Source organism: Equus caballus, chromosome 12 (assembly GCF_041296265.1).
Source record: "Equus caballus isolate H_3958 breed thoroughbred chromosome 12, TB-T2T, whole genome shotgun sequence".
NCBI lineage: Eukaryota > Metazoa > Chordata > Mammalia > Perissodactyla > Equidae > Equus > Equus caballus.
Window position 1 is genome coordinate 42,404,317 of NC_091695.1, and position 27,926 is coordinate 42,432,242.

The window sequence follows — 27,926 nt, forward strand, 5'->3', positions numbered from 1 at the left end:
CTCATAATTCAGAAAAAGATCGAAAGAGGGAGGACGGTCAGTGTCAAGCCAACCCTACTCGACAGCCAGAACACAGGATTTTTTTTTAACTCTCTCTCCTCTATACAACTATTTCTAGTAATTACCATGAAATGAAAACCATATCCAATATTGAAGGCGTTACACCTTCCAAAATAGATTATGCCATTGCTTCAATAACTTCCTCTTTTGCTTTTTATTTTTGTTCGTTGTGCTCCATTGGAGCAAGGTCTTTTTGTCTTGGGACAATGCCCTCTTCATACGACTTTAGGCACTGCTGCAAAGGAATTTTCCGGATGTAATTATAGTCCCAAATCAGTTGACCTTAAGAAAGGGACATTATCTGGATGGGCCTGACCTAATAACACGACCTCTTTAAAAGTAGTTTCTCTGGTTGACAAAAGAAACCTCTAGAAAGGAATGCAGCTTGGCCAACATCTTGATTTCAGCCTTGCTGCGCGGACAACAGACAAGCCATGCCCAGATTTCTGAACTACAGAACCATGGGCTAACAAATGGGCGTTGTTTTAAGCCACTAAGTCTGTGACAGATTATTACATAGCAATAGAAAACTAATACACCCTTTATTGCCTGTCCCCAGGTGGACCACTCCCATCCTCCGCCCTTGGTATCCACCAGTAAGAGGCCTTGGGGAGAGTGAGGTGGTGTTCCCTCCCCATCCTGCCCCTCATTGTGGTTAATAAGCAAACTACGCCCTACTCCACCCTGCCTGATTGACGCCAAGACACGGGTGCTCCCCTTCCGCCTCACCCCTGTCCCTCATTGCACGCCCTCAGGTGTCTCCTAGAAGTCTCTGGCCTCTTTGGTGCAGTCTTGAGAATCACCCTTTGGTAAATATCCACACTCTCCTTAATCAGTCCCTACCTTTGGATGTTCAGTTTCCTTTTTTTTTTTTTTAATTGTATGGTATTTTTAAATTGTAAATAAGACCACAAAGAGTATCTCTGTTCATAAAATTTTGTCTGGATTTTAACGGCTAGTTTTCTTAGGATAAGAAATGCTGAGTCAAGGAGGATGAACATTTTGAAGCTCCTGATATATACTGCCCGTCTGTTTTCCAGAAAGACTACCAGTCTATCCTCACATTAGTGGAGTATGATGCCTAAGGGCATCTGATGTATTATGAGCCAGTGGAGATTTTGACTCAAAGAATTGGGAGATATTCCAGGGGGAAGTCTCTCCCCCTTAGTGACCCTTCTTCATTCCTAAGCTTCCAGTCGCCCACTGGGATCCTCTACGTGGAAACCTCAAAGGTACATAAACCAAACACGTCCAAAACGAAGTCATTTGTCACCTCTTCACCCTTTTCCCACCAAAATGACCCAGATCCAGAAAATAGACCTATCACTGTGGCTGGGAGCAAGGCAATAACCTTGACAACCGTGACAGCCAGATTCCCTAACCAAGCCACCCTTTTAAGACGAATCGAGGGCACGCCGAGCGCAGAGATCACGAGGGGGACAAAGAAGGGACGACACGCTCTTCCCCTCGCGCGTTGAGCACAGAACGTTCGGGACGTTCGCGGGCGTGTACAGGACAGCGCCTGCGCCCCCAGGCACACGACCGAAAGACGACGAACGTGCGTCACGGAGCTTCGCCTGGCAGGCGGTACCTGCAAAACAGGCGGTGCACAAACGCGATTTCGGCACGCGCAGCCACGGACGCCGCGCGCCCCAACGCTGTTTTCGCGCCCTGCGGGAGACAACTGCGCAGCCGCAAGCAGACTGCTAGGCGCAGGCGCGGGAGCGGGCGTGTCAGCGTTTGTGCGCACGCGCCCTCAGACGCGCGTGCGCGCGCGGAGTCGGAAACCCTGAGAAGGAAGCGGAGGGGAAGGGGTGGGCTTAAACCCGCGTCTCGCGCATGCGCGCGCTGCGCAAACCATTTGGCGGGTTTTTCTTTGCTGATCTATTCTGTTCCCGTCATTGAGATGCTCAGCGGTAGCTTTTAGGAACCAGGACGTTCTCCCAGGGGAGCGACTTCCCGAGATTTCTGCTCCCGTCCTTCGGGCGTTTGGGGGCTTCCCCCACACTAAAAAAAAAAAGTGTTTCTCCGTGACTGACGGCTGGGCCTTCTGGCCGCTTGAGGTCTTGGGCCATTTGGTCACCTTCTGTCTTGGTCCCCCGGAGGGTGCAAAGATCAGAGGGACCTCGTCGTGCTCATCGATCTCCACTCCCGTGATTTCTTGGACTTGGGTCGGAGCTGGCTGGGCCCGGCCCCCAACTGGGTCGCCATGGCCGTGTCGGCCCAGCGCCTGCTGGAGGAATTGCAGATCTTCGGCCAGGACTGCGAGGAGGAGCTCATCGAGAAATGTGAGTCCCTCCCCCCCTCCCGGACCCCAGCCCGGGTCCACGCTCTCGCTCCGTGTTCCCAGCGCCTAGAACCCAGAGGGGAGCGCTTCCACCTTTCACCTCCCCTAGGTCGGACTCGGTGTGTGCGAGATGAGCGGTCAAACTGGGTTTTGGGATTAGGGATGTGGGGGCTTTGAATGCTCACGGGGTGCTGCTTGGATCCCAAGTCAAAGATAAGAAGACGAGGGACGATTTGAAGTCAACGCAGTTCCAGAAAAGGTGGGATTCGGACGTGCCAGGTTCACAACAGACCTGGCGGCATCTCCAGAGTTGGGAAATTAAGCCTCATAACAGAGCAAGAGATGTTGGGATTTTGAAATGGAGCTTTTTACTCCTGCTCCTCGCTTTGCAGCCTGTCCCTAAACTTCTGCTAATCCATCGCTTCTTATCAGAGCTGTGGGTGGTCTGTGCAAATAGGAGGCCCTTGGGGTGGGTTCCTAAAATTGAATTTCAGCTTTGGAAGGAACTTTAGGGAGCTTGTGAGCTGTTTACAGATGGAGAAACACACAAGGACATAAGAGGCTGAGCTGGTCTGTGAACCCACATCTCCTGTCCCGGAGTCCAGTCCTATTAGTCAGGCTCTGGGGCAGCGTAAGGAGTTGTTGGAAGCAAAGTCCTGGGAGACGTGGAACTTCTCAGCTTTAGAATCAGGATAAATGTGCACCTGCCTTAACTGTTCATCAAGTTTGAACTTCTTTTTTAATATATAAAACCAGAATGCAAACAGTTAATTTCTCATGAGAGATCAAAATACTTCAAGTTCTGATGCCCAGTGCATTCTCTTCCTAAAAGGAAACTTAAACGAGAAGCCCAATCATAGTCAGAAATTTATTCAGTGGGCCTAAAATCAAAACAAGAGGAATTAGTTGTGTGAACCCAGTTTGTGAAGGCTTCAGTCCAAGATGCCTGTTGCTTCCATCTCACATAGGACCGACATTGGCAGTGGCACCGGAATTCTAGATTTTGAATTCATAATCACCACCCTCAATGGGACTTGGATATTGCCCGACAGTCATACCGTATTTTTCTGGTCTTTTCACTCTGAATCTTCTAGATGATTCTTTTCCACATTCTCCTCCTTTGACATCCTTCTGTCCCACTCTCACTCTCGGCTGATCAACTTACTTCCTGTTTGACTGACAAAATAGAAGCAATTAGAAAACTTCCATAAGCTATCACCGTTACTTCTTGCCACCTACCTGTATCTGTGCCATATATTGCGCCTTTCTTCCTATTACAGGGAATGAATTCTCCATATTCTTTGCAAAAGCCAAACCCTCCACTTGAGTCCTAAAACCCATTCCTTCTCACCTTCCTAAGGACATCACTCCGGTAATTCTCCCTTCTTACAGATTTACTATTTTCCTCTCTATAAGATTTTTTTCCCTAACAGCATAGAAATGTGGTTCTTACTCCCGCCTTTAAAATACTCTGTAGACCCCACTTCCCACTCCAGTTCTCTCCTTAATTACAGCAGACCTCCTCCAAAGGCTTGCCTGTACTTGCTATCTTCAAATTTTTCCTCCTTAAACCCATTTCTGTGGGTTTTTCATCCCCACCACTTCCCTAAAACTGCCCTTCTCAAGGTCAGCAATGACCTTCACTGGATAAAGCCAGTGGCGAACTTTCAGTCCTCATCTTGACTGATCAGCAACATTGACGCCATTCATCATGTCCTGCTCTTTAAAGCACGTTTTTCTCTTCGCTTCTCGAACACTACTCCTAGTTGTCCTGCCTTGCTTGTCACCACTTCTCAGGCTGTGCAGATTCAGCCTCGTCCTGAGCCTTAAGATACACTTGCTCCCTTGGTGATCTCACCTGGTCTCATGGCTTTACATCCTATGTCTTTGCCGAGGAGTCCCAAATCTATATCTTATCCCAGACCTCTTGCCTGAACCGCAGGCTGGTCTGTCCATCTGGCTACTTGACGTCTCCAGTTGGATGTCTCATTGGCATCTCGAACTCTGCGTGTCTAAAACTCAGTTCTTAGTGTCTCTTCCATCTCCTCAGAGTAGCTCTTCGGGCTGTCTTTCTCACCTCAGTTAACAGCAGCTCCACCCTTCCAGGTGCTCAGGCAAAACCCGCCAGCATCGTCCTTGACTCCTTTCTTCCGTCACACGTCACGTCAGCAGATCCCACTGGCTTTACCTTCAGGGTGTATCCCTTCCGGAGTCCAGCCACTTCTCACCCCCTCCACTGCCTCCGCCTTGAGCCAAGCTACCCTCACCTCTCACCTGGATTTTGCCACGATTCTCTTAATTGGTCCCCCTGATTCTGCCGTTGTCCCCTTCAGATCATGTTACGGTTCTGTTCAGACCCTCTAGTAACTTCCCAGCTTGCTCAGACTGAGTACCAACCAGGGTAATCACAGTGGCCCACAATCTGCACCCCCTTTACCCCTTCGACTCATCTTCTGGCTCCTTCCTTGCCGCATTCCAGCCACAGTGGCCTCTTGCTTCTCCCTCAGGATCTCTGCCTGAAAGTTCTTCCCCTACACACTGCATGACTCCCTTCGTCCTTCAGGTCTTTACTCAGATATCCCCTTCTCGATGCAGCCTTCTTCCCTAATCACTGTCTTTAAAATGGCCACCCCCTCCCCCAACTCTCTGATCCCTTTCCCGGCTTTATTTTCCTACATAGCACATTTAGCCATCTAACATACCTATTTTACTTATTTCTTTGTTTTCCGTCTCCCCCCACTAGTAAGCTTCATGAAAACAAGGATTCTTCTCTGTTTTGGTCACTTTTGTGTTCTCGTGCCTAGGACAGTGCCTGGCACTAGTAGGGCTGAATAAATATTGATTGAAGAAATAGAGGATTATTTTCTCTTTTCAAAAAATAAACTAAGTTCTCACATGTGCAATTTTCCTCCCACACACAGTGTTAGAGCTGTGCGTCTACTATGGACAGAAAGAGGAGGACATGGTGGATGAGCTGATCGCCTTCTGCACCAGCACACATAAAGCTAACATTACCTCAGAGACCCTGAACTCTTTTGAGCATGAGGTAAGAACAAAATGTGAGCGATCGAATGATAGAATTCGCCATTTCTGTTCTGTAGGGGAGGCGGTGTGATATCGTGAGAAGACAGTGGGCTTCGGAATCTCAGGCCTGGATTCCAGTCCCAGTGGGAGCTTGGGGAAGCTACTTAACGTCTCTGGGCCTCAGTTTCCCTCCTGTCAATGTGTCTAGTAATCCATATTTTTTATGATTATTGTAATAATGAAATGAGAATGGATATAAATCACCTAAAACTGTGCCCAGCAGGTGGTGGGTCTTCAAGAAATAATTGGCGTTATTATTAGAATTGTTATGTGTTGTAGAGAAACAGTCACAGGATAAGTATTTTTAGCCTAGCGTGTGCATCTCTTAATTCTTACTTTGAGGATTTGATATCTTTGATTATATTTCAGATGCCTGTTATTACCTCATGGCTGTGGAACATACCTCCTCTATTACTTGCCTATGGAATAATATATTTGTTATCTTTTATTCCTCAGTTTCTGAGCAAAAGATTGTCCAAAGCCCGGCACAGTGCCTCCAAGGACAGTGGCCATGCGGGAGCAAGAGACATCGTTTCCATACAAGAGCTGTATCCTTTTCTGTGGAAGGTCATTGCATCAAGCCACATGTCGTATTTTATAATTTTTCTAGAGTTCCATGTGTAATTTAAAAACAAATAATAAAAAGTACCTAATATTCAGATTTCTTATTTAATCAGTCCTTGTCTTAGATTTTGGGTGGAAGTTTATTGTTTTGCTCTTTTTTTTTTTTTTTTTTTTTTTTTTGCTGAGGAAGATTTGCCCTCACCTAACATCTGTTGTCAGTCTTCCTCAATTTTGTATGTGAGCCCGTCACAGCATGGCCACTGATAGATGAGTGGTATACATCCATGCCCAGAAACCTAACCCAGGCCACCAAAGCAGAGCACATCAGACTTAACCACTAGGCTGCCAGGGCTGGCCCAGTTTATTGTTTTTCTTAACCAGTGTTTTTAGAATTGAAGTGGAGGAAGAAGAGGAGACCCTCTTGAACTCTTATACCACACCCTCTAAGGTGAGCCTTCGGTGTTTGGAAATTGCATTGTACAAGTAGGATTTTTTTTTCTTTATTCTAAAAATATTATCACAGCATTTCAAGTTCTGAGGGAGAAAATTAACCACTCATACAGTTGCGACTATATTTCACTTATGTGTCGTCCTTTCCGATCATATGCGTAAATGTTTTTTTGCTTTTTGGGTTTTTTTAAATTGCTTGTAGCCCCCAGAATGCACCACACTACCCTTGCAAAGTCGCCCTTTATTTGTAGATTTTTTTTTTCTTTAAGATTTTATTTTTCCATGGTTGTATATTTTTAGTTGTGGGTCCTTCTAGCTGTGGCATGTGGGACGCTGCCCCAGTGTGGCCTGACGAGTGGCACCGTGTCTGCACCCAGGATCTGAACTGGCGAAACCCTGGGCCGCCAAAGCGGAGTGCACGAACTTAACCACTCGGCCACAGGGCCAGCCCCTGCGTAGATGTTTTTACGTCACAGCCGTCCTGTGAACACATATCCTGCTTTTCTCAGTTAACGTATCATAAGATTTCTATAAATACACTTTCTCCACAATTACTCTTTTTAATGGTTGCATAGTTTTGTATCAAGTGGAGATCATTAATTGAATAATGCAGTTCTGGCGTTGGACCCCAGCGTGAGAAGTAGGGTAGGGGAGAGGAAAAGCATTGCCCTCAAAGGCTGAGTCAGAAGGCCTCGGTGATCTTGGGTGAGTTGTTTTCTCTCTCTGAGCTGCGGTTTCCTTAGCTGTAAAATCAGTATTCGTTTGTTGGTTTGGTGAGCAGCTACTATGGCCAGGTGCTGTACCAGACACTGGGCAAACGGTGGGGAATGAAACAGGCGTGGAGGGGCTATGCTCTCAAGAAGCTCCCAGGAGGGCTTGAAGATAAAATGAATAGGTCAAGGGCCAGGCCCCCAGCAAAGCGCTCAGTAATAATGGTTACTCCTTATGCAGAATAAACTTATGGAAACCCATATACATGGCGTAAGCCTTAACTTTTCAAAGTAAATGACGTGAGAAAGAAGGTAAGCAGTTTAGGTGTGCCCATGGAGAGCAGGAAAGCTAAAAATGTGCCCTATGAAGGTGCTAACCAAAACCAGGTGCGCATAATATTAAAGGGAAGAATGAGAGTTCCCTTAGCTTATTGAAGTTGGAGAGAGTATAAAATGAACACTTGATTTTCACCTTAAAGTGGTCCTTTCCTAGAATCTGCATCTCTGTAAAGACACCTCCGTTCTTCCACTGCTCAGGCTGGGACCCTTGGAGACCTCGAATCGTCCTGTTCTCTCACACCCCACATCCAACGTATATGCTGGTCCTGTTGGGCCTCTTTTCAGCATCCAGGCCCTCTCATCACCTTTCGCTGCCACCACCATGTCCCCAGCGCCGTCGTCTCCTTCTGCATGAGTGGGGCAGCCTAACTGGTCCCTGGCTTCTTTCCGTCTTGCCCACCTCTGATCGATTCTCCACACAGCAGCCAGAGTGCTCCTTGCAAATGAAAGGCAGGCCAGGTTTGTGTTGCTCACGGCTCTCCCTGGCTGTCCATCTTCCCTGGTAATATTCAGAGTCTGGACCAGGGAGTCTGAGGCTCTATCTGAGCTGGCCCTGCTCCGTCTGTCCTCCTTCCACTTTCGTCCTTACTCTGTCTCCTTGCTTTTCTTCAAACACACCGAACATGTGTCCACCTCGTCAGTCCCCGTCAGAGGGAACAAATCTGTCTAAAATAGCAACCCCCTCCTCTCTCCTTCCTTCACTTTCTTCTTTTGCTTTATTTTTCTCAAGAGAACTTAATATCATGAGACGTCTTATATGTTCTCTGTTTTCATCTGTCTCCCTGCATTAGAATGGAAGCTCCTTGAGGCCAGAAATGTTGCCTTATTCACTTCTGTTTTCCCAGTGCCTGGCACGTTAATAGTTGTTGAAGGACAGACCTTCCTAATAAGGGCAATTGGTTGGCTCTCTAGGTAGGATCAAGCAGAATTGCAATACCTGGTGGGACTACCACAATGTCGATCTGATTGACAACTTCACAGCTCCAGAATTTATCTGATTTGACTGTCAGTCCAGGGTTGATCATATTCTTGGGGACTGACTCATGGTAACCCAGCTCTCAGTAGACTGATGCATAAATCAGATGCAAATTTACTGTGGAAGTGTAGACCCTTCCAATGGCTGAAACACCTTATTGAGGACACCCCATTCCTGCTACAGAAGTACTTAGGTGGCTCGATTACGAATCAAAGTTTGTGGCCAGGGAGTCAGAGCTAAGTGAGTGGGATTGAAAGGAGCAAACAATTTGAAATATGTGTCTGGAGTTCAGAGGAGACGCAGTATGGGTCCGGGCTAGAGATTTGTAAAATGCTCAGAACGGTACCCATCACGAGGAAACTGCTCCGTCGTCGTTAGGCCAGGCATCAGTGGCAGCATGATAAGAGTCATGCCAATGGCCTTTCCCAACAAACAGTGCCACGGTGAGGTTGCCCGAGCCTTGTCAGGTCTCAGGGGCAGGTGTCCCTCTTACAGAGATGAATGTGTCAGCGGCCTTAGCTTATCACCATGAAATATTTGACGTATGCAGTCGGCAGCTCGTCTTTTGCCTCCATCCTCCCCGTGTAAATCTTCTGGTTCTAACTTGGCTTTCCATGTGAAAAAAGAGAATCTGAAGATTTGAAGTTCCCATGCCACTGGCATTATATTTCTGGTAAATTAGTAAGCTGGCATCCGTGGCCATAGTTTGTTTCTGGGTGGTGTGAGAATGTGTTTCCCCAGCATGTGAGAATTTGGTCCGTTCGGTGACTGTGTTTCTCATTACGAATGAATAAGCTGGCGTGTGGTGTTAATCATGGGTCTCGTGAGCTTGGTTAGAGGGAGCACATCCCCAGGGAGCGTGACTGCAGTTGGCTTGTTGACCATCAGGTTTCCCCGCGAGGCTGTGGACAGCGCCCGAGACCGCACGGGTCCCAGAGCACCATCATCTTGCCGAGTCCTGGGAGACAGACTCTTTCTCTGCAGATACCCCTCCCAACATTGGCCCGAGGGTTCTCTGGCCCACTGGATATTAGAAGCGTCTTTTGGGAGAATCATTTGAGAAAATTTATCAAAACCATAAAATCTTTTCCATCCTTTGGCCCAATAATTCTCCCTAGTACGAATCTCTCCTAAGGAAACAATCCAAATTATTTGGATTCTTATTGGGAAAGTTAGATGCGTGAAGATGGGCATCTCAGCATTATTTATATTTATAGTCACCCAAAATTACAAGGAGCCTATACGTCCAGCAGTAGAGAAGTAGTAATGTAGTAATAGTGTAAATTATTATATATCAATTTAATCAACACAGCTACTGTAAAGGATAAAGATTGTGACAATGTGGGAAAATGCTCATAATTAATATAGAACCAAAAAATCAGTATATGTAACACTTAAGCAAAGGTTTATATTAAAACTAAGATTGTAACTATTAGAATTTGTAACTATTAGAATTTTTGAATTGGAAAAATGTTATAATACTAAAAAGAAATATTAAAAAGTAGCTATTGTCTAAGAGTGGTGGCATAGGAGTCTCGTGTAAATCCAGTTTCCATTCCAGCTGCTTAAAGATGGTTTTGAATCTCCTGCAGTCGTGGCCAGGAGGCCGCTTTGGTGGCATAACCGACCTACGCAGCCAGGGGGAGCCCAAGAGCAGGGAAAGCTCTGCAGACCAGCCGGCGTCCTGGTTGCAGTCCGGGCAAGGATTTTGTCTTTGCTCTGCCACAGTCAGTTATCCGAGACTTTGGGGAGCAGTAGATCTCTGAGCTGTGGGTGTCCTCCTCCATCCTGGGCATATCTGTGGATTCTTGTTGATGAGCAAAAACCAGAAAGCAGAAGTGACCCTCACTGAGGTGTTTGCTGGTCACTCTCCAAGTATGCGCTCAACCGTGTTATCTGCCTGGAATCATTCCCTTCTTTAATTTTGAAAATGTGTGGTAGACTTTGCCAAAATTACGAATCAGAGTTTGTGACCAGGGAATCATGGTCCCGTGCCTTCTCAGGAAATGTGTCCGTGCAGGTCAAAACTGTAGGCAAAACCCACACTCTCTCTAAAGCAGAGAGAAGCAGGGAAAGGAAGGGGCTGCAGGAACGATTTGACAGGACAGTTACCTGCTTTTCAATCCTTTTTGGTGAATGTTGGGTTACAGCTGCTGAAGATTTCTCTGTGGGATTATGCGTGGAAGATGGGGCCTGAGGAAGAGAACCAACTGAATCCGACCTCACGCCCTCCATTTGGGCACTGTTCCCCCTTTCTTCCTGAGAAATTGTACACTTAATTGGCAACTGGAGTCTTGAGTGACTGGGATTTCGTTTCCCGTTTTGTTTCTAGGGTTCTCAGAAGCGAGCTGTCATCACCCCAGAATCCTCCCTAACAAAAAGGAGGGTGTCTGCTCGGAGCCCCCACCAGCTCCTCTCACCGTCGAGCTTCTCTCCGAGGTATGGATCAGAGTGAATTCAGCTGCCAGAAAGCAGGCTGCCCTCCCCTTTTTCCGGTTACCTGGCAGAGACTGACGACAGAGTGACTTTTGAATGTGTGCACATGATACCTCTGCATGACTGGCTGGAAAGTCGAGTGCTCTCTCCCTCCTGCCTTCTCTTCCAGTGTGGAAAATTACTGTTTCTATGGTAATTAGGGAAACTCACTTTCCACCCACTTTTCTGGGGCTCATTTCGTAGATCAGGAACTGATATCTTCTACTGAAAACAACTTGTCTATTCAGAAGTCTGGGAGTCCTGAGTCTTACCAGTAGAGGCAAATAGGTTTTCACCTGTTTCTGTTAGTTGGTGTGTTGTTGGGTTTCTCCTTTTTGTTTTTTTTTTTAATCTAAAGTATTTATTTTTTAAAACGAAAAGCACGTATCTTTGTTCATAATGTTGCACAACGTGTTTATTGTTCCTCGCTCGGGTTACAGCTAGTTTCTGAGGGTTTTCTTGTCGCTGTGAATCCACACTGACTTAATTGGTGTTTTATCCCTGCCGCCACCTCTACACGTAAATCCACAACGATGCCACGTGGTTTTTTGAAATCTGTAAATGACACGTCTCATATTAGAGAGTTCCACAGGCGAGGGCTCTGCCGAGTAGAGGAAAGGTTTTTAGGTGCTGCCACATCAGGATGAGGCGAAGGAAGAGTACTGTTAACCATTTAGGGAAATACTAATGCCAGGGGTCACCACCTCAACTTAGTCTTCTAGACTAAGCAGAGCTCAAGCTTTTTCAGCTCCATCGCTTTCATAAGGAGATGATAGCAATCCTCCAGGATGAGTGGTCATTGGATTCTGAAGGACAATTTGACTTTAATTGGTCCACTCCTGCTTTGGGGAGTTCTCAAACTGTTTTTGGAAACGAGCTTTCTAGACTTAGAAGGGCATCTTTGAAACCTGGTGGATAGAGATGGTTCTCACAGGTGTGCCAGGCCTGTTACAGCAGGATGTTCCCTAAACATGCCATGCTTTGAAAGCTGTGGATGTGTTTACAGCTGACCTTGTGTGAGCGGCTCATCGAGTTAAGGGCCGGCTGTAATGGATGTCCCACGGGGCTTAGTGGAGCGGAGCCTGGGGAAGTTGGCGATAGGCTGCCTCATCATTTTTAAACGCACACTAATAAAGCTGACATCAGAAGGTGGCTTTGTAATTTATGAAAGTAACTTGTAAATTATTCAGGTAGAGGCTGCACTGGAGAGAGAGAGAATTAATTGAGCTCATTTTCTGTAGCCTCTCTGTGGGAAGAAGGACGATGGCACGAGGGTGATGGTGCCCACACAAAACTGGTTCCTGGGAGGTTTGGGTGCATTAAAGGAAGCCTGTTTTAAATAGCCCTCTCTGTAAGTTGCGTTCACAGCAAAGGATTAGAAGCCCTCACTGTTCTAAGCAGATAGCAACATCTGAGTGTTCCTGGAGGTGTAATTTACCAGTCAGCCAGTGGAAACAGGAGAACATGACAGTTGAGCCCCAGAGAATGGAAATGCTTGCCCCCCAGCTCACTGAATTCATTACATCTCCACCGCCATGGACACTAGGAAGGCTGCTTAATTTCATTTAACTTCATTTCCTTGTTCTTTCTACTTTACACGGTATTGTGAGCTATTGTATATATGCACAGCGGCTTTTGGCTTGTCCACAGTTCCAGGCTCTGGTGACGTTCCAGTAAATACTCAAAATTCATAAGAAAGAAAAGAAAATGGTACTTGAAGCTTGCTTTGTAATCAATTCAGAGTTTGGGTTTTGTTTTGCTTTGTTTAGTTTTAAGCCAAGAGAACGACCTTTTAAATATGTCTCTGTCTCGAAACTTCTCTAAACACATTTGCTATTCCTCAGCCTGGTATTCCTCAGCCCCTCATTCCTGAAATTCCTTTCAGGTCTGGGATGTCCAACCCCATTAAGCTGATTAGATTTATAAAATTCAAGGCCAGCTTGACATTTCTCCAATCCCCATTTCTAAGAGGTAACCTCATTTTATTCCTCTCTCCCTTTAGATATGAATACAGTCATGTTAATCTGTTTTGCCTCCAATTAGTGCTACTCCTTCTCAGAAGTACAACTCGAGAAATAACCGGGGAGAAGTGGTCACCTCCTTTGGCTCGGCACAGGGAATGTCTTGGTCTGGGAGAGGAGGAGCCGGTAACATCAGCTTGAAGGTCGTGGGGTGTCCAGAGTCCCTCACCGGGAGCTACAAATCGATGTTTCAGAAGCTCCCAGACATTCGAGAAGGTAATTATTTGTCCCTTTCAAATTCTGGAGGCTACAAAACCAGCTGGAAGGGTTTAGAGTAAGTCACGAAGCTTCAGCTAGGGCTGGTGGAACGAGCTCCGAGGTAGCCTTTGAATAGAAGTTGGTAGATGTCCTCCAGATGCCCCAGTTAGTGAAGGGACAGGAGGTGATGCTCCGAGTGATTCTGCCAGGTCACATCACTTTGCTAAAGAAGAAGCACATAACCATCGCTGAGTAACAACCGCTCGAACTATGTAAGGGAAGCCGATTCAAGTACAGAGGGAAGTGAGGACATTTATGGTTTCTTCCTGAAGAACTGGACACTCTAGGGTGGGCTTGACTTCCGTAAATCTCATCGACGACCTGAGTAAAAGGAAGGCCGGAGGGTGGGGTCCGTGCTGGCTCTCTGGGATTGTGCCACCCAGGGGTCTCCTGTGGCCGAATGGAAGGCCAGATTCAGCCCCCACATGCTGGGAAGTCGGCTGGGGCTTTAGAGAGTATAAATCAGCCAGATGTCCTCGGCACCCTTCCTGCTTCTGGAAGGTGACTGACTGTACTGTTTTACAATGTGCTGTATTTTCTCTTCTTGGCAAGTGAAATGTCTGAAACACGCTTTCCCCCCTGGGATTTCAGTTCTGACCTGTAGGATAGAAGAACTTGGCAGTGAACTCAAGGAACATTACAAGATTGAGGCTTTCACTCCTGTTCTAGCCCCAGCACAAGTAAGAGTTCTTCTAATAGTCCTTCCGAATTGCTGTTGTCTTTTTAAATCGATGGTGGAAAGGCATCCTCTTGCTTCCTTTTTTCACATCTTGTCTGGGTTCTAGTTAAAACATCTGTCTTGGTTGAATTTGGTAAAATGGGTCCTTCTAAAGAAAGACTTATAAGTGCTCTCTGGTTTGGTGACCAGAGAGAGTCATTTTCTTTGCACTTGGATGAGGGTCTTGCACATAAGCAAAGACCAAAGGCCTTAAGCGTCCAAGTGTCGGGATATGACGACAAGAGCAGGGATAGGATTTCCAGAAACAGTGACTCAGTCTCTCCCCTAGTTTGGTCTCTGTCGTTACGGACCAACTGCTGCCAATAATATCTTTAAATCAAGATTTAATCTGGCATATGTTCCAGTGCTTTCTCTCTAGAACGTTTTTTAATCGAAGAGGAGATGTGTTCTAGAAGATTCTGTGAGGTTCCTCTGTCATATGTTTGCTTTCAGAGAAGAATGACCAGTTGGGGAAGATATGCAAAACCACGTGATATAAGGAGGTTTTGGAGGAATTGGGAGGAAGTAGTGGAGGGGAGGCTGGGATGCACGGTCTTGTAGGAAAGGATTAGGCTTCCTCAATTTGCCCCCAGGAGTGGGAACAGGACAGAGGAAGCCACGGGGAGAGAAATTTCAGCTCAGTTTAGCCAAGAACTTCCTGTTAAGAGGCAGCGTGGTATGTGGTTATCAGGTCATGGCTCTGGAGCCTAACTTCCGACCTTCCAACCCAGGCTTCACCCACTGTTTGACCTTTACTAAACGATCTGACTTTTCCATTGCTCATTTTTCTCATCTGTAAAACAGATACAACAATAGTCTCCACTCGCAGTTGTGAGATTAAATAAGTTAATGCATGTAAACCTTTAGAACCAAGCCTGGTACTTAGTAAGCTCAATGAATGTGAGCTGTTATTAACAGAGCTGTCCAGAGATGCATGGGCAGCCGTGGGGGTGTGAGGGCAAGGTCCCCTTCGCTAGAGATACACCAGCTTAGACAGCCACTTAGGGGGCTCAAGCATTGAGGGGTGGGCAGACTAGATGCCCTTTAAGAGTTCTCACCCCCGAGAGTCACTGATGATGCTTATGGTCACTGCAGACTCAAAATGGTGCCCCACCAAAAAATGTTTATTGTTGTTTGGGGTTTGTTTTGCTCTTCACTCCGTTGACTTCAGATTTTGAGCTCCTATCCCAAAGACTGTCGTTCTTATGTTGCACCTTTGGTAGGAGCCTGTCATTCTGCTGGGCCAGATTGGCTGTGACAGCAACGGGAAGCTGAACAGTAAGTCAGTGATTCTTGAGGGGGACCGGGAACATTCCTCAGGCGCTCAAATTCCAGTGGATTTATCTGAACTCAAAGAATATTCTCTGTTTCCTGGACAGGTGAGATGCATTCCAATCCCCACGGGCTTGCAGCCATGCCGTTTCTAGTGTGTATGGTGGGCTGTGGCTTTAAGAATAAGCATTTCATCACTAGCCAGCTGCTTTCCACCTCTGATGCCATGAGGTGTGGCTGGAGCACAGGCCCAAGAGCAGACACTGGTGTAGGGATTCTGACTGTCCCCTGTACGCCCTGACCTGGCTCTGGGACCTGCTGCCCTGGTTCACATCCTAGCTCCACCACATGAGGTGTGACTATCGCTATGTTACTTAACCTCTCTAAGCCAGAGTGTCATCATCAGTAAAATGGGAATAATAATTTTTCCCTCATGGGTGTGTTTTAAAAGTTAGATCATCTGTGGAAAACATTATTATGCTAACGCAACTGCCTTAATTTGTTTTCTAGACAAATACCCTTAAGTTTACAATTACAAAATGAGACTAGCTAGATGATACTTTTGACCATATCAGAATCATTTATTCCAGCCCTCGTTTATCGCCCCTGTTTTGCAATCCTTTTTGCATCTTGTCTTTCAGGTTGTAATAATGGAAGGAATCAACACAACTGGTAGAAAACTTGTGGCCACCAAACTCTACGAGGTACCACAGTGGCCCCCCACCTTCCCTCCTGGTTTGCTGCAGGCCCAATATGGGCAGTTCTGTCTGTCCTAGAAACCAGTCCTTTTTAAGAGTTTGTTTGTTTGCTTCTTGATTCTCTCTCAGTAGAGTGAGAACCTACCCCTGCGTCATGGGTTCGCACACTTTCTGCAAAGGGCCAGACAGTAAATATTTTAGGCTTTGCGGCCCTTACAGTCTCAGTCACGATGACTCATCTCTGCCCAAAGCAGCCAGAGACAACCTGTAAACCAGTGAGTGTGGCTGTGTGCCGGGAGAGCTTTATTTACGAAAACAGGCGGGAGGCAGATTGGTCCCCGGGCCGTGGTTTCCCCCTCCCTGCTCTAGGCGGGAATCCTCCACAGATTTTCACAGGATGCGAGGAGAAGCAGCGGAAACCCTGTGCTCCCATCCTTTCCCAGAGGGATGCTGGGTGTTCTGAGTTTAGCCGTCACCTCCCATTACTGGGTTTCTTTGCCACTCTGAGCAGTGGAGCAAAATGGCTGGTGCCATCAGCTCTGTGGGCTTTTAGCTTCAAGGTGCACAACCAACCTAGGGAGCTTTCTTCCCTCTCTCTCACCCCTCCGCCACCATCCTCGCACGCACACCTGCAGACAAGCCTGCATTCAGGCCGTGCCTGGGGCAAGACCTCAGTTTAGCTTTTCTCCTGTTTTTAAGGGTGTGCCACTTCCATTCCTTCAGCCCACCGAAGAGGACAGAGGTGAGTTTTGGTTCCAACATTGTTTTGCCAACACTGGGGTGGTGGACAAGGGTCCAGGGGTGCGGTTCCTTAGGCCCCGAGAAAGCTTCCAAAGCTGTTTGAGAGCACAGTGACAGAGCGCTAAGGGTGACAGCAGATTGGTGGGGTCACAGGCCTTTGGTGGAACGCAGGGCTCTGAGGCTAGTCAGCTTTGTCCGTGTTCTCACCAGGTTCTGACTTCATGGCGCCTATTGTTCAAAGATTAATGTTTAACAGGTATTGAACGTTGCTTTGAAAAAAGGAAAGACAGGAGCAGTTTAAGAAAGAATTTCTTTAAGTGCAATGTGGTATCCTGGATTAAATTTTGGAAGAGAAAAGGGACATTAGTGGGAAAATGAGTGACGTCCAAATAAAGTCAGGAGTTAACAGTAATGTACCAGCATTATTTCCTTAGCGTTGACAAAGGTACCACAGTCATGTAAGCTGTTAACGTTAGGGGACGCTGGGTGACAGGTGTACATACAGGAGCTCTGTAGTATCTTTGCAACTTTTCTACAATGCTAAAGTTATTCCAGAATAAAAAGTTTATTAAATAATCGGACAAATTTCTATTTGGTAATAAATCTAGATGGGAAAAGACAAAAGGAAATTTTAACAAACTTCGCTTCAAAATAATTCAAAGCATTTTTGTGAGCAAAGTAGTAGACTGTTAAGGCTTAGCAATGCGATGGCCAACGCTGGCATGCTGTCAACACCCCACACACGTTAATACAGTCATGCGTCGCTTAATGACGGGGATGCGTTCTGAGAAATGCGTTGTTGGGCGATTTCGTTGTTGTGCAAACATTACAGAGTGCACTTACACAAACCTGGATGGTGGTGCCTACCACCCCCCGGCTGTATGGTACTAATCTTATGGGACCGCTGTCGGATAGCGGTCCAGCGTTGGCTGAAACGTCATCATGCATGACTGTGTCGCGTGAGGTCGTTCTTAGAGACGGCCTGGAATCGGGAAGGAAATTTAGGAGTTTATGACATTGCACGTTGTCTCAGAGAATATGTGTTTATGGCAGTAAGAGTGGTGATATTAGATCAACTCCGGGTAATGACAAGACACGAACACGGCTGAGATGCCCAGGGCCTGAGCTGCGGGCCCAGGAAGCCTTGGAAGCAGCTGGGTTGGTTGTTACCAGACGTCCTGTGTGCGAGGTATGGGGCTCGGTGCTCAGGGAGACACAGAACAAGATGTGGGCTGTGCCCGCCTGCACTTGCTGTTTACTCTGGGGTTTGCATCTCCTGTAGGCTCCTCAGAACAAGTTCAACTTTCTCCTCTCCCCAGCACCGCATGAAACTTATTCTTCTTGAATTTTCTCTCGGTTCGTGGTATTGCCGCTCTGGTAGATGAGTAATGGCCCCTGATCCCTGGAACCTGTGAATGTGTTACTTTATATGGCAAAAGGGACTTCTGAGGTGGGGAGAGTAGCCTGAGTTATCCAGGTGGGTCCGCTGTAATCACAGGGTCCTTGTAAGAGGGAGGCCGGAGGATCAGAGTCAGAGATTAGAAATGTTAGGCTGCCGGCTTTGAAGCTGGAGGAGGGACCGTGAACCAAGAATGCAGGTCACCCTCTGGAAGCCAGGAAAGGCAAGGAACCAATTCTCCCCTATAGCCTCCAGAGGGAACGCAGCGCTGCCAGCCCCTTGACTTTAGGACTCGGAGCTCCAGAGCTGTATGATAAGGAAGGTGTATTGTTTTAAAGCACAAAGCTTGCGGGCCTTTGCTTCAGCAGCCGTAGGAATCTGGCACAGCTGCGTGGAAAATCAGGGATCTTTGGATTCTGTTGTTGTGAGCTGCAGAAACTGGTTCAGACTAACGTAAGACTAAGAGGATTTGTTGGGGGGAATGCAGGTGGCTCACAGACTGGACAGGGCTAGAAATCCAGGCTTAGAACCAGGAGGAGGACCTAGCAACTCCAGGTTCCAGGTAGCAGGAATTCCCCAACCGTCTCATCTGGTCACCTCTGCTGGAGTAGGTCGGCTCCAGCCTTTTTTCTGTCGTTGGGTAGTTCACCTTGAGATTCCAGAACCCAGGAGGAGAGGGTGAATGGTTTAAACTGGATCCCATGCTGGCATCTTGGCTAGGGGGGGACAGTGCACCTCACTCCCAGTCCCCCTAGACTGCCTTTTGCAGGACGGGCAGCTTCTCCAGAAGGAAAGCAGACGCTGTGAGGAAGAGGGCAGTGCGTGAGGGCGGCCCAGCAACAACGGCGCCCCTGCACCCCGTCCCAGTCGCCTCCAGTCCAGCCTTGCGCCCCAGCCTGTGTTTCTGCGCTCCCCAGATAGCACATTCTGCAGCCCCTCTGGACCACTGATACTCCCTGTCACCACGCCCTCAAATCTCAGCGCTCCCCAGGCACCTGCCTTGCCCTTGCTCCCAGAAAATTCTCCTTACAAGTGTAAGCAAAGTGAGATGAACCAGTCACAAAAGGACAAATGCTGGACGATTCCACTTATATGAGATACTTAGAAGTGTCAAAATCATGAGACAGTGAATGGTGGTCGCCGGGGGCTGGCGGGGATGGGAGGTCAGCGTTTGATGGGGACGGTTTCAGTTTTACAAGATGAAAAGATTCCTGGAGCCGGGTGCTGGGATGACTGCACAACATTAGGAATCTATTTAATACCACTGAAATGTTTAATTAAAATGGTTAAGGTTGTCAGTTTTATTTTATATATATTTTACCACCATAGAAGGCACATCTCACTGATCAGTTCTCTCCTGCCGGCCGCTTCCCTCTCTCACTTATGCACTGCTAATAAAGCGCCTGTCGTGTGTGCCAGCATCCTCATACTTACCTGCCTGTACCAGCCGGTGGAATGTTCTTTGAGGATGGGAATGAGGTCTCATTCATCTCGGATTCCCAGCATTGCACACATGAAGAGGCTCTTGACTAATGTAATCCTGTGGCATTTTTCCCTAATTGTCCTTTTTTACCACCATCCCAGGATCTTCTAATCAACACTCTGATCCTTTCTGTCTTAGATTTTGAGCAAAGCATGGTCCTGGTGGCCTGTGGACCATACACCACATCTGACAGCATCACGTATGAGCCCCTGCTTGACCTGATCGCAATCATCAACCGCGACCGGCCGGACGTCTGCGTCTTGGTAGGAAGCCCTCCTGGGGCCGCTTCGCATGGGGACGCCGGGGAGTCGGCCTTAGAAAAAGGTCCACCGTGGTTCTACATCTTTAGGAAGCATGCCAGACTCTCCTCCTTTATATAAATATTTTTAGTTCTTAGTTGCGTCTTTGGGGGGAGTACATGGTCTGTAGGCCTTTGCTTGACCCCAAAAAGCCCAACATTTTTCCCACCCTTCACTGATTTTGCAGTCTCCTTGCCTCTGTCTCGTTGCTCCAGCCCCTGAACTTAATCTCTTTTTAAAGCTCACTGTCCTGCTGTGGGTGGCAGATTTCCCTCATGGGGTTTAGAAGGGCAGAAGAAAGCCCAGGGTTGTAGGAGCCAATACGACTGGTTGTGGGACCCTGGTGGCCTCCCTCCGTCCAGCTCACGTGCTTCTGCCTGTGATACAGGCTGGGTGCCCCCACCCATCTGCTAACCGTCCCGGGCTCTACAGGCAGCCTGGGAGGGGCAGGGGACGCTGGGCAAATGACTGCTAAGAGAGGTTCTGTGAAGGCCGCCGGGACACGTGTGGTTCTGATTTGTTCTTCTGGTACCTTTGTTTCTCCCCTCGGGCTTATTTGCAGTTTGGACCTTTCCTGGATGCTAAGCATGAGCAGGTGGAGGTAAGCGACGGGGTTGGGAGGGGGAGGTACTGGAAACTTGCATTCAGTTGAGCCCTTGCTGGTACTTTCATATCTCAGCGTTTATCCTGCTTCTGTAACAAACCTAGATTGATCCCTGTAGCAAATCAGAAAAACGTGGTAGCAGGGCATTTTTGATAAAGATACTGAATTTCAGGCCTTTGTTTCACCAGAATACAAGGCCATTTGGAAGCTCAGGGAGGAAATTCATATATACGAGTCCTCATGTTCCTTTGTGACGCTTGACGCTCAGGCACAGGAACACTGGCACAGACGCAGGTGCCCATGGGTCACGGAGCTGTGCATGTGACCGTGCCTCACCTGGCTGCTGCCCTCTGTGCGAGGACCCCCGACTTGCTGTCCTTTGATGCATAAAACACCAGCTCTTCTCCGGACAGCTGCCCTTTGTCTCTGGACAGTTTACCTTCCACAGAAAGGATTTCCAAATGCTTCCTTTGAGTCTTTCTCTCAGCTGACGTTCGAGAGCATTGCTTCTTCTCCATCTCCTTTCCTGCCCCCGATTAGGCTCAGCTCTCGGGGCAGAGACCGCGTCTCTTTCATCGGTGCATCTCCTGCGGTTCCTAGCTCAGCCGCTGGCACCTAGGGTCCTCTCACAAACGTTGGATCAGAGAGCCACGCCAACACCTCCCCTCTAACTCTGCTCTCTGTTCTCGCAGAGCTGTCTCCTGACGAGTCCGTTTGAAGATGTTTTCAAGCAATGTCTACGCACAATCATCGAAGGGACACGAAGGTCAGAACTCAAAATGCTTGAGCTTCCTAGGTTTCTCCAGGGCCCCCCATTAAGAAACTGAAACTGTTCGAGTGTAGTGGCGGTTCCGATCCTTTCATCCTTTTGAACTGCGGAGATCGGACAGAAGTCTTGAACTTCAAGTGCACAGACGCCGCGTTAACAGGCATCTTTGTAAAACACAAACATACTTGAAAGGAGCGGCTGCGTGCCCTGTCGCCCCTCCCTTGCTCTTCCTTTACTCCCTCCCTTTTCACTCTCCCTTTGGTATAACTCGTGTTCCATGGGAATCTTCCCGATGATTCTGAGAAGTGTAGGATGGCTTACATCACAGAATCCCAAGAGGCCCCAACCATCGCGTCGTGTGAGTGATTGTTTTGGGGTGAGCCCAAGTCCTTCCCTGAGTCAGTGCTTCCCCACATCTCGTGGGGCGTCGGCAGTGGCTGGAGCAAGCCTGGTGGAGAGAAGCTCAGCGAGGGTGGGGATCTTGACTCCTTGCCAGAGGCCGAGGGGAAGGAACTCTGAGAGGCCACAGCGGTGATGAAAGAGACGTGCGGTTCTCATTTGAGAGAAAGAGTCCAGACTTCAGTGTTCCAGGAAGTCTCCAACTACAGTGAAGTTACTCAGGAAGCTGACGTCCTCTCTTCCTGTCCCTTTTCCTCTGGTGCCAGCGTTTGGGAGAAATTGGTATAGGTGGCGGAACTTCCCCTCTGGGATCTGCTGGCCTGGAGCTGAGCTCATAAAAAACAAACACTCCTGAGGCTAAGCTTTTAAAAACAAGTCTATAACAAAGGTGGTTTTTCAAACATGAGGTATAATCTTCCGCCCGTTGGCCGTGAGAACTGATCCCAGAGTCGATTAGTGGTAATACTACCTTCTCGAACCTCTAGTGAGGGCCAGTAGGCTAGGCCTCGCGGACTGGGAACAAATGCCCCTTAACCTACGCCAGAGTCGGGGGACTTGCATGATACCCGTGGCGGCCGGTGGCTGGACCTGCCCTTCTTCTCTCCCTTCCTCTGGTGCAGACCACACCAGCACCTTCCCTCCTGCCTCCCAGGTTTGTTGTGACCCTGAACGAGCTCATCAGACCTGGAGGGTGCCTGGGGCTCCTCAGGAGACAGACCCCAAGAACCAGGAGCAGCACTCGTGTCCCTGTTTGTCATCCCTCAGAGCTCCTCGGGGACAGGCAGGGCCTGGGTAGCCGCGTCCCAGCGCTGGCTGGGTGCTCTCCATTTGAGATTGGGGTCTGTTTTTGGTTCCTCACCCCGTGTGGTATTGACAGCAGTGGTACAAACAAAGAACAGAGCAGGCATTGTTCCCCAGGGTGAGCGCCCAGCACCACCAGGCACTTTCATCTGCGCCCAGTGTGTGCCTCGTGGGAGGGGAGCTGCTCCACCCTTCCCCAAACAGTATATACGCGGGAATTTATTTTTATTCCCGAGAGGTCAGAAATGCAGAGCATTCAGCTGATTTATCAGTAAAAGCCAGAGCCAGTGAGGAAGCGCCTCCTCCGTCGAGGAGCTGAGCGGAGCCCGCCGAGTTCTCGGCCCGTTTGAGGGAGCGGCCACGAGGACCCTCCCACCGCGATGGATGAAGTTGTGCAATGCTCAGCATAGTTGGAATTTTCTTTCAGATCCCTCCCCCTACAGCCGGTCTATAACCATGAGCAGGAGGCTGTTTCCTCCTTAACCATTGCTCTTCCGGCACCCACACTGGAACAGAGCACATCTCTCTCTTCACAGTGGCCAGTTGCACGTCTGCCCTTTGTGTCCATCACAGACAGAGCCCTTGGGAGCTTTAGCACAGACTGTCCCATTCAGGCGACCCTCGGCCTGTTTGCCAGACTCCAGCACCCAAATTGGCAGACTTGAGTAATTATAGTGAACTTGTCAGTGTCAGAGGGATTATAACTAATGTGCAAAGTGCCTTTGGGCTCAAGATTCTGGTTTTCTGCTGCAGGAGTCTCAGTTCACACTTTGAGAGGCATGACAAACAAGTAACAAGTGTGACAACAATCACCACTACCTTTGTCCCATATGAGAGGCAGCCACATATCTGTACCTGCATCTGGGAAGGGCACACATTTTAAGCAAGAGAGGGAGCTGGAGTGAGGGCTATTGGTGGATTGTAACCATGTCCCCAAAGTAGCACCTTATGCCTGTTTGGTTTATGATGGGCCCCACTCTGCCAACCACAGCTGAGGGAACCGAGGAAATAGGACTTTTTTCCCTTTCCTCTTTCGTGTGGCTGGGGAGGATAAACCGTGCCCCAAGAGTTAAAGGTTTCCTCTTCACTATACGCTGTAACCCTAGAGACTCTCTTCCTGCCTCCATCAAAGGAATCATCTGCCTTCTCTGCTTTTACTCTTGCTCTTAAATATTTCTTTCGTATTGGCAAGACGGTCTGCTGGGAAATAAAAACTGAGGGCACCTCTTCCCTAGGTGAGAGGAAAGGGACTGGCTCTGGGAGAAGCCAATTGTGTTTGCCCATCCCTCGAAGATGTCTCTGCCTCCGTTGTTGTGATTGTGACCCGGTGCTTGGTTAGTCAGGAGCTCACAGTGTGATCTTCTAAATATGAAGGCGGTCCCCAGATCCACTGACCCTCCCCGGGAAGGAGCCCACCAGGGAGACCCTGTAACCAAGGCTATAGCCACATCAGTTGGCCAAGTGTGAGGATCAGAACATTGGTTTCAACTCTGGCTCTGAGGTTCTGATTCTTTGGTCACATCCTTGTCTTTCTAGATTTTCTCTATCTCAGTTTCTTCTCTTTTTCTACCAAACAACAGTCGCCTTCCACTTGCCAGTGGAAATCACACAGAGCCAGGAGGAAGTATGTCCTGGGCCACCTGAGCCTTACCGAGGAGGATGTGTGTCAATCAGAACAAATTGTCCTTCACTCACGGGGTCCCCTGGGAAATAGCACCTGTCTTCATGGAAGAGGTCAATTCTGAAATTCTCCCCGGGAAATCAGGTCTTATACCAAGCTCTGACATTCTCAATCTGGCATCCAGCTGTTCTGACTCAACTGCACTCATTTCTCTCCCCCTTCTGATGATATTTCGACAACGTAGCTCCGGCTCCCACCTCGTCTTTGTCCCCTCACTGAGAGATGTGCACCACGAGCCCGTGTACCCACAGCCACCTTTCAGCTACTCTGAGCTGCCTCAAGAGGACAAAAAGGTACGAGCGCCCCCGCCTTGAGCAGCAGGCAGCCAGAGTGAGTGTGCCACAGGTGACCCAGCTCTGTCCCCGAGGGCAGAGGTGCCTTTTTAGGACATGCTCAGGGCCTGAATCTTAGGCTTCCTTTTTTTTTTTTTTTTTTTTTTTTAGTTTTTATTTTATTTATTTTTTCTTCTTCTTCTCCCCAAAGCCCCCCAGTACATAGTTGTATATTCTAGTTGTGAGTGCCTCTGATTGTGCTATGTGGGACTCCGCCTCAGCATGGCCTGACGAGCGGTGCCATGTCCGCACCTGGAATCTGAACTGGCAAAACCCTGGGCCACCGAAGCGGAACACGCAAACTTAACCACTCGGCCACGGGTAGTAAATTTACAAATGTGTTTGTAATTTACTATGCGTTGGTTCGGTCCCCCCTTTCAGTGGTCTCCCCAGCCCTTGGAGACCCCCCACTTTAATGAGGAAGAAGCTTCCAGTTTTGGTAGGCAAAGGTTTGCCTCGACTCTCTTCCATTTCAGCGAGTCCACTTCCTGTCCGAGCCCTGCAGCTTCTCCATAAACGGCGTGATCTTTGGCTTGACGTCCACGGACCTGCTGTTCCACATGGGGGCCGAGGAGATCAGTAGGTAAGAGGTGTGTCCCTGTCCAGCAGGCAGCGAGGCTGGCCCTCTGGATCCTGGTCCTTTCCTTGGCCAAGCGGCTGCTTGACATTCTTGACCGAGGAGTCCGTTATGCCAAACCCTTGGGCCATTTGAGTTTCTCTGTACCCAAGGGGAGCGGTTGACACATTGTTTCTCTCACCACTTGACTCTACAGTGTTTGAGACCCCAAAGAACCACATCCTTTCTGTCTTTGCATTTAATTTACAGCCACAGAAGTTCGTCTACTTTTCTTCCCTTCCCTCATTTGTGACCTAATCAAGAGTGGGTGTCCCTGTTTGTGGAGGACGGACTGTAAATTTGCTCCTAAGGGTGTTCGCCTTTTCAGAACAGCATGTCGCTCTGCAAGGAGCCAGAGCCAGCCCAGTGTGGCGTTTAGTTCGGCAGGTCAGCTCTCCCATCACCGCCGACGGGCGGGGGTGTAAAGCAGTTCCTGTGCTCAGTGTGATGGGTGTGTGCCCGTCGGCTGAGGTGGGAAGTGCAAGTGTCACCCGAACTACATGCTCACCTCGCACTGGGACAGACTGTGTGCTCTTGCACAATGCGGGGCTGGCTAATGGCCTGCCTTGGTCTTGATCTCAGGGACTCCTGCTCTCTCCCTCCTCCACCCAGGGTCCCGCTCCCTTTCTCATGTGGGAACAGACCAAGCCATCTGTGGGCGGGTCTTTAATCTTCCCCGGAGCCACCCTCTTGTCACCGAGCCTTGGCCGTGGAGCTTCTCTCCAGTCTATGAAATCCTCGAGTCCTCCCCGAAGAGAAACGGGAGCCGAAGGACAAGGTTCTACATTCCCTTTCCTGCTTCTCTTCCTTCCCCAGTTCTTCCGGAACGTCCGACAGATTCAGCCGGGTCCTCAAGCACATCCTGACCCAGAGAAGGTGAGCTTGCTCGCCGGAACAGCCGACCCCACGGAGCGCTTTGGGGGCGCGGAGCTCTGAGAGATCTGAGAGCCTTCCCCAGGCCATGAGCAGGGAGCTCCACCTGGATGACAAGCCCGCCTTCTGTCCCCCTGATGCAGAGAGGGGAGGAAAAGACGGTCTGTGAAAGCCTGGGGTCAGTGACAGAGAGGGGACCCAGCAGGACGGGCGTCCCCGAGCCAGCCGCTGACTGTTTCTCTCCATCTCTCTAGCTACTACCCGCTCTACCCTCCCCAGGAGGACATGGCCATCGACTACGAGAATTTCTACGCCTACGCCCAGCTGCCTGTCACCCCAGATGTCTTCATAATCCCGTCAGAGCTGAGATACTTCGTGAAGGTCAGTTTGAACTCTGCTTTTTCCCAGAAATGCCAGAAGCAGCCCTTGACTTTCCCTTCCAGACCACCGGCCCTCTGTCTTTGGGGGTCCACTCATGGGGCTGGTGGCCTCGTTTCTTTGGGGGAGGTGGTGGGACGAGAACAGAAGTCTGTGGTCAAACGCTTAAGTTAACAGCTCTCCTCAGACAGCCCCGCCTGGGAGCCCCGGAGGCAAGTGGGAAGGCCCTCAAACAGTGGTTCCAGAACACCCCGGGCCACGTCAGAGTGGCAGGACCTTCACACAGCACTTGCCTTCCCCCCTCCCCCCCAACTCTGCCGTGCCTCCCAGTGGGCTCAGCCTGAGAGCTCTGAGGAAGCGCTTGGGTCATTATCTCTGCCACCCGAGGCCCCGCCCACCCGGGGATGGGGGATCGGCTCCCAGTCCCCACAGGGAATCCACCTGCCAACCCCCTCTTGGCAAACCAGACCCAGTTCAACATCGAGAGGTAAACTCTGCTTCTCGGTGGGAGACAATAAACAGATCGGGTTTGTCTCCAAGTTTGGGAGCTGACTGTCTCCCTGCCAGGTCACCTTTGTTCTGTTTCAGAGACTCAAGAGGTTTCCAGTCATAAGTTAACCTGTTGACTTAAGATGCGTTTGGTTGCCCACGTTTCCATTTGATAAAGCCCTCTTTGGGGTCCAGCCGTTAGATGATTCCAGCATTTCCACCTCAGTCCCTTCCCAAACCCACGGTCTTCTCCCTTCCCCAGGACATCCTCGGCTGTGTCTGTGTGAACCCCGGGCGCCTCACCAAAGGGCAGGTGGGGGGCACCTTTGGCCGACTCTACCTCAGGAGGCAGACTGCGGAGGGCGAGGGGAGGCGGAGCCCCTGTGTGGCCGCTCAGGTGGTCCGGATCTGAGGATCCGGTCCTTTATCGCCCCCCACTGCAAGGGCCCCCGCAGACGTCCGACTGCCCCGGCGTAGGTCTCTGACAAGATCCCAACTGTTGGAAGGTGAAGGAGAGGAGGCAGCCAGCTGGGGAAGAGGCCGCAGGGAGGGGGCCCAGCAGGGAAGGCCTCGTGCAGCTGGACCCCAACTCGGAGTTGAGCTTTTCTGGAAGAAAGCTCTTGTTTTTTCATGGAGACGCGGAGTCCAGGGCAAACTGGCTGTGGATGCAGCATGCTCAGAAAAGGCAAGAAGGCCTCGTGATTTTTTACATGAATCAGACACAGAAACAGCTTTCGGAGAAATAATAATAAATTCTGAGTGTGACTTCGGAGTCTGAGCTTTCTTGCCCTCTTTCTTTTTCCTGGTAGCGAACAGAGAATGTTGTCACCTTGGCCTATGTGCAGAGGAGGCAGAGCATCTGTCACACTGGGTTTCTGGCCAGCCCCAGCCCCAGTCCCCCTTAGGCCACTCCCAAGGCCCCCACGGCCTCGAAGCTGAGGAGGTGCTCTGGGCTTGGGCCACGGGGCTGGGCTGCAGAGCGAGCAGCTGGCCGCGTGCCTGGCCCTCCCGGCGCGGCCCTCACATGCACACTGTGGTCCCAGCCTGACCTCCCCATCTGGAGGGGGCGGCCTCACGGAACTGTGCCAAAGCTGGATTCCCTGGTGCTGGCCCTGCCAAGTTGCGCAGCAGCCCGGGGCTCGCCTAGAGC

General features: G+C 49.3%; 1 protein-coding gene across 2 annotated transcripts; it reads left to right on the forward strand.

The window, feature by feature from the left end:
* The first annotated feature begins 1,540 nt into the window (after window positions 1-1,540).
* Window positions 1,541-27,548, forward strand: POLA2 (DNA polymerase alpha 2, accessory subunit). Of its 2 annotated transcripts, XM_001492524.5 has the most exons (18): window positions 1,541-2,348; window positions 5,269-5,393; window positions 5,888-5,979; window positions 6,386-6,443; window positions 10,803-10,909; window positions 12,989-13,182; window positions 13,816-13,904; window positions 15,166-15,321; window positions 15,856-15,918; window positions 16,612-16,654; window positions 19,674-19,798; window positions 20,397-20,435; window positions 21,131-21,204; window positions 24,273-24,381; window positions 24,897-25,003; window positions 25,853-25,912; window positions 26,164-26,290; window positions 27,039-27,548. In XM_001492524.5, exons 1-18 carry the CDS (start codon window positions 2,270-2,272, stop codon window positions 27,186-27,188), a joined length of 1,797 nt encoding a protein of 598 aa, XP_001492574.2. In that variant the 5' UTR covers window positions 1,541-2,269; the 3' UTR covers window positions 27,189-27,548. The 2 variants fall into 2 exon arrangements, with proteins under 2 accessions (XP_001492574.2, XP_005598358.2); XM_005598301.4 differs by lacking the exon at window positions 15,166-15,321 and having other exon boundaries at window positions 1,883-2,348.
* The last annotated feature ends 378 nt before the right edge of the window (window positions 27,549-27,926 follow it).

Bases quoted from the DNA above. Each gene is read 5' to 3' on its own strand.
- POLA2 (XM_001492524.5), top strand. From the start codon at position 2,270: ATGGCCGTGTCGGCCCAGCGCCTGCTGGAGGAATTGCAGATCTTCGGC. The intron at 2,349-5,268 runs GTGAGTCCCTCC...TCCCACACACAG, and splicing joins GGAGGAGCTCATCGAGAAAT to TGTTAGAGCTGTGCGTCTAC. The intron at 15,919-16,611 runs GTACCACAGTGG...CCTGTTTTTAAG, and splicing joins TGGCCACCAAACTCTACGAG to GGTGTGCCACTTCCATTCCT.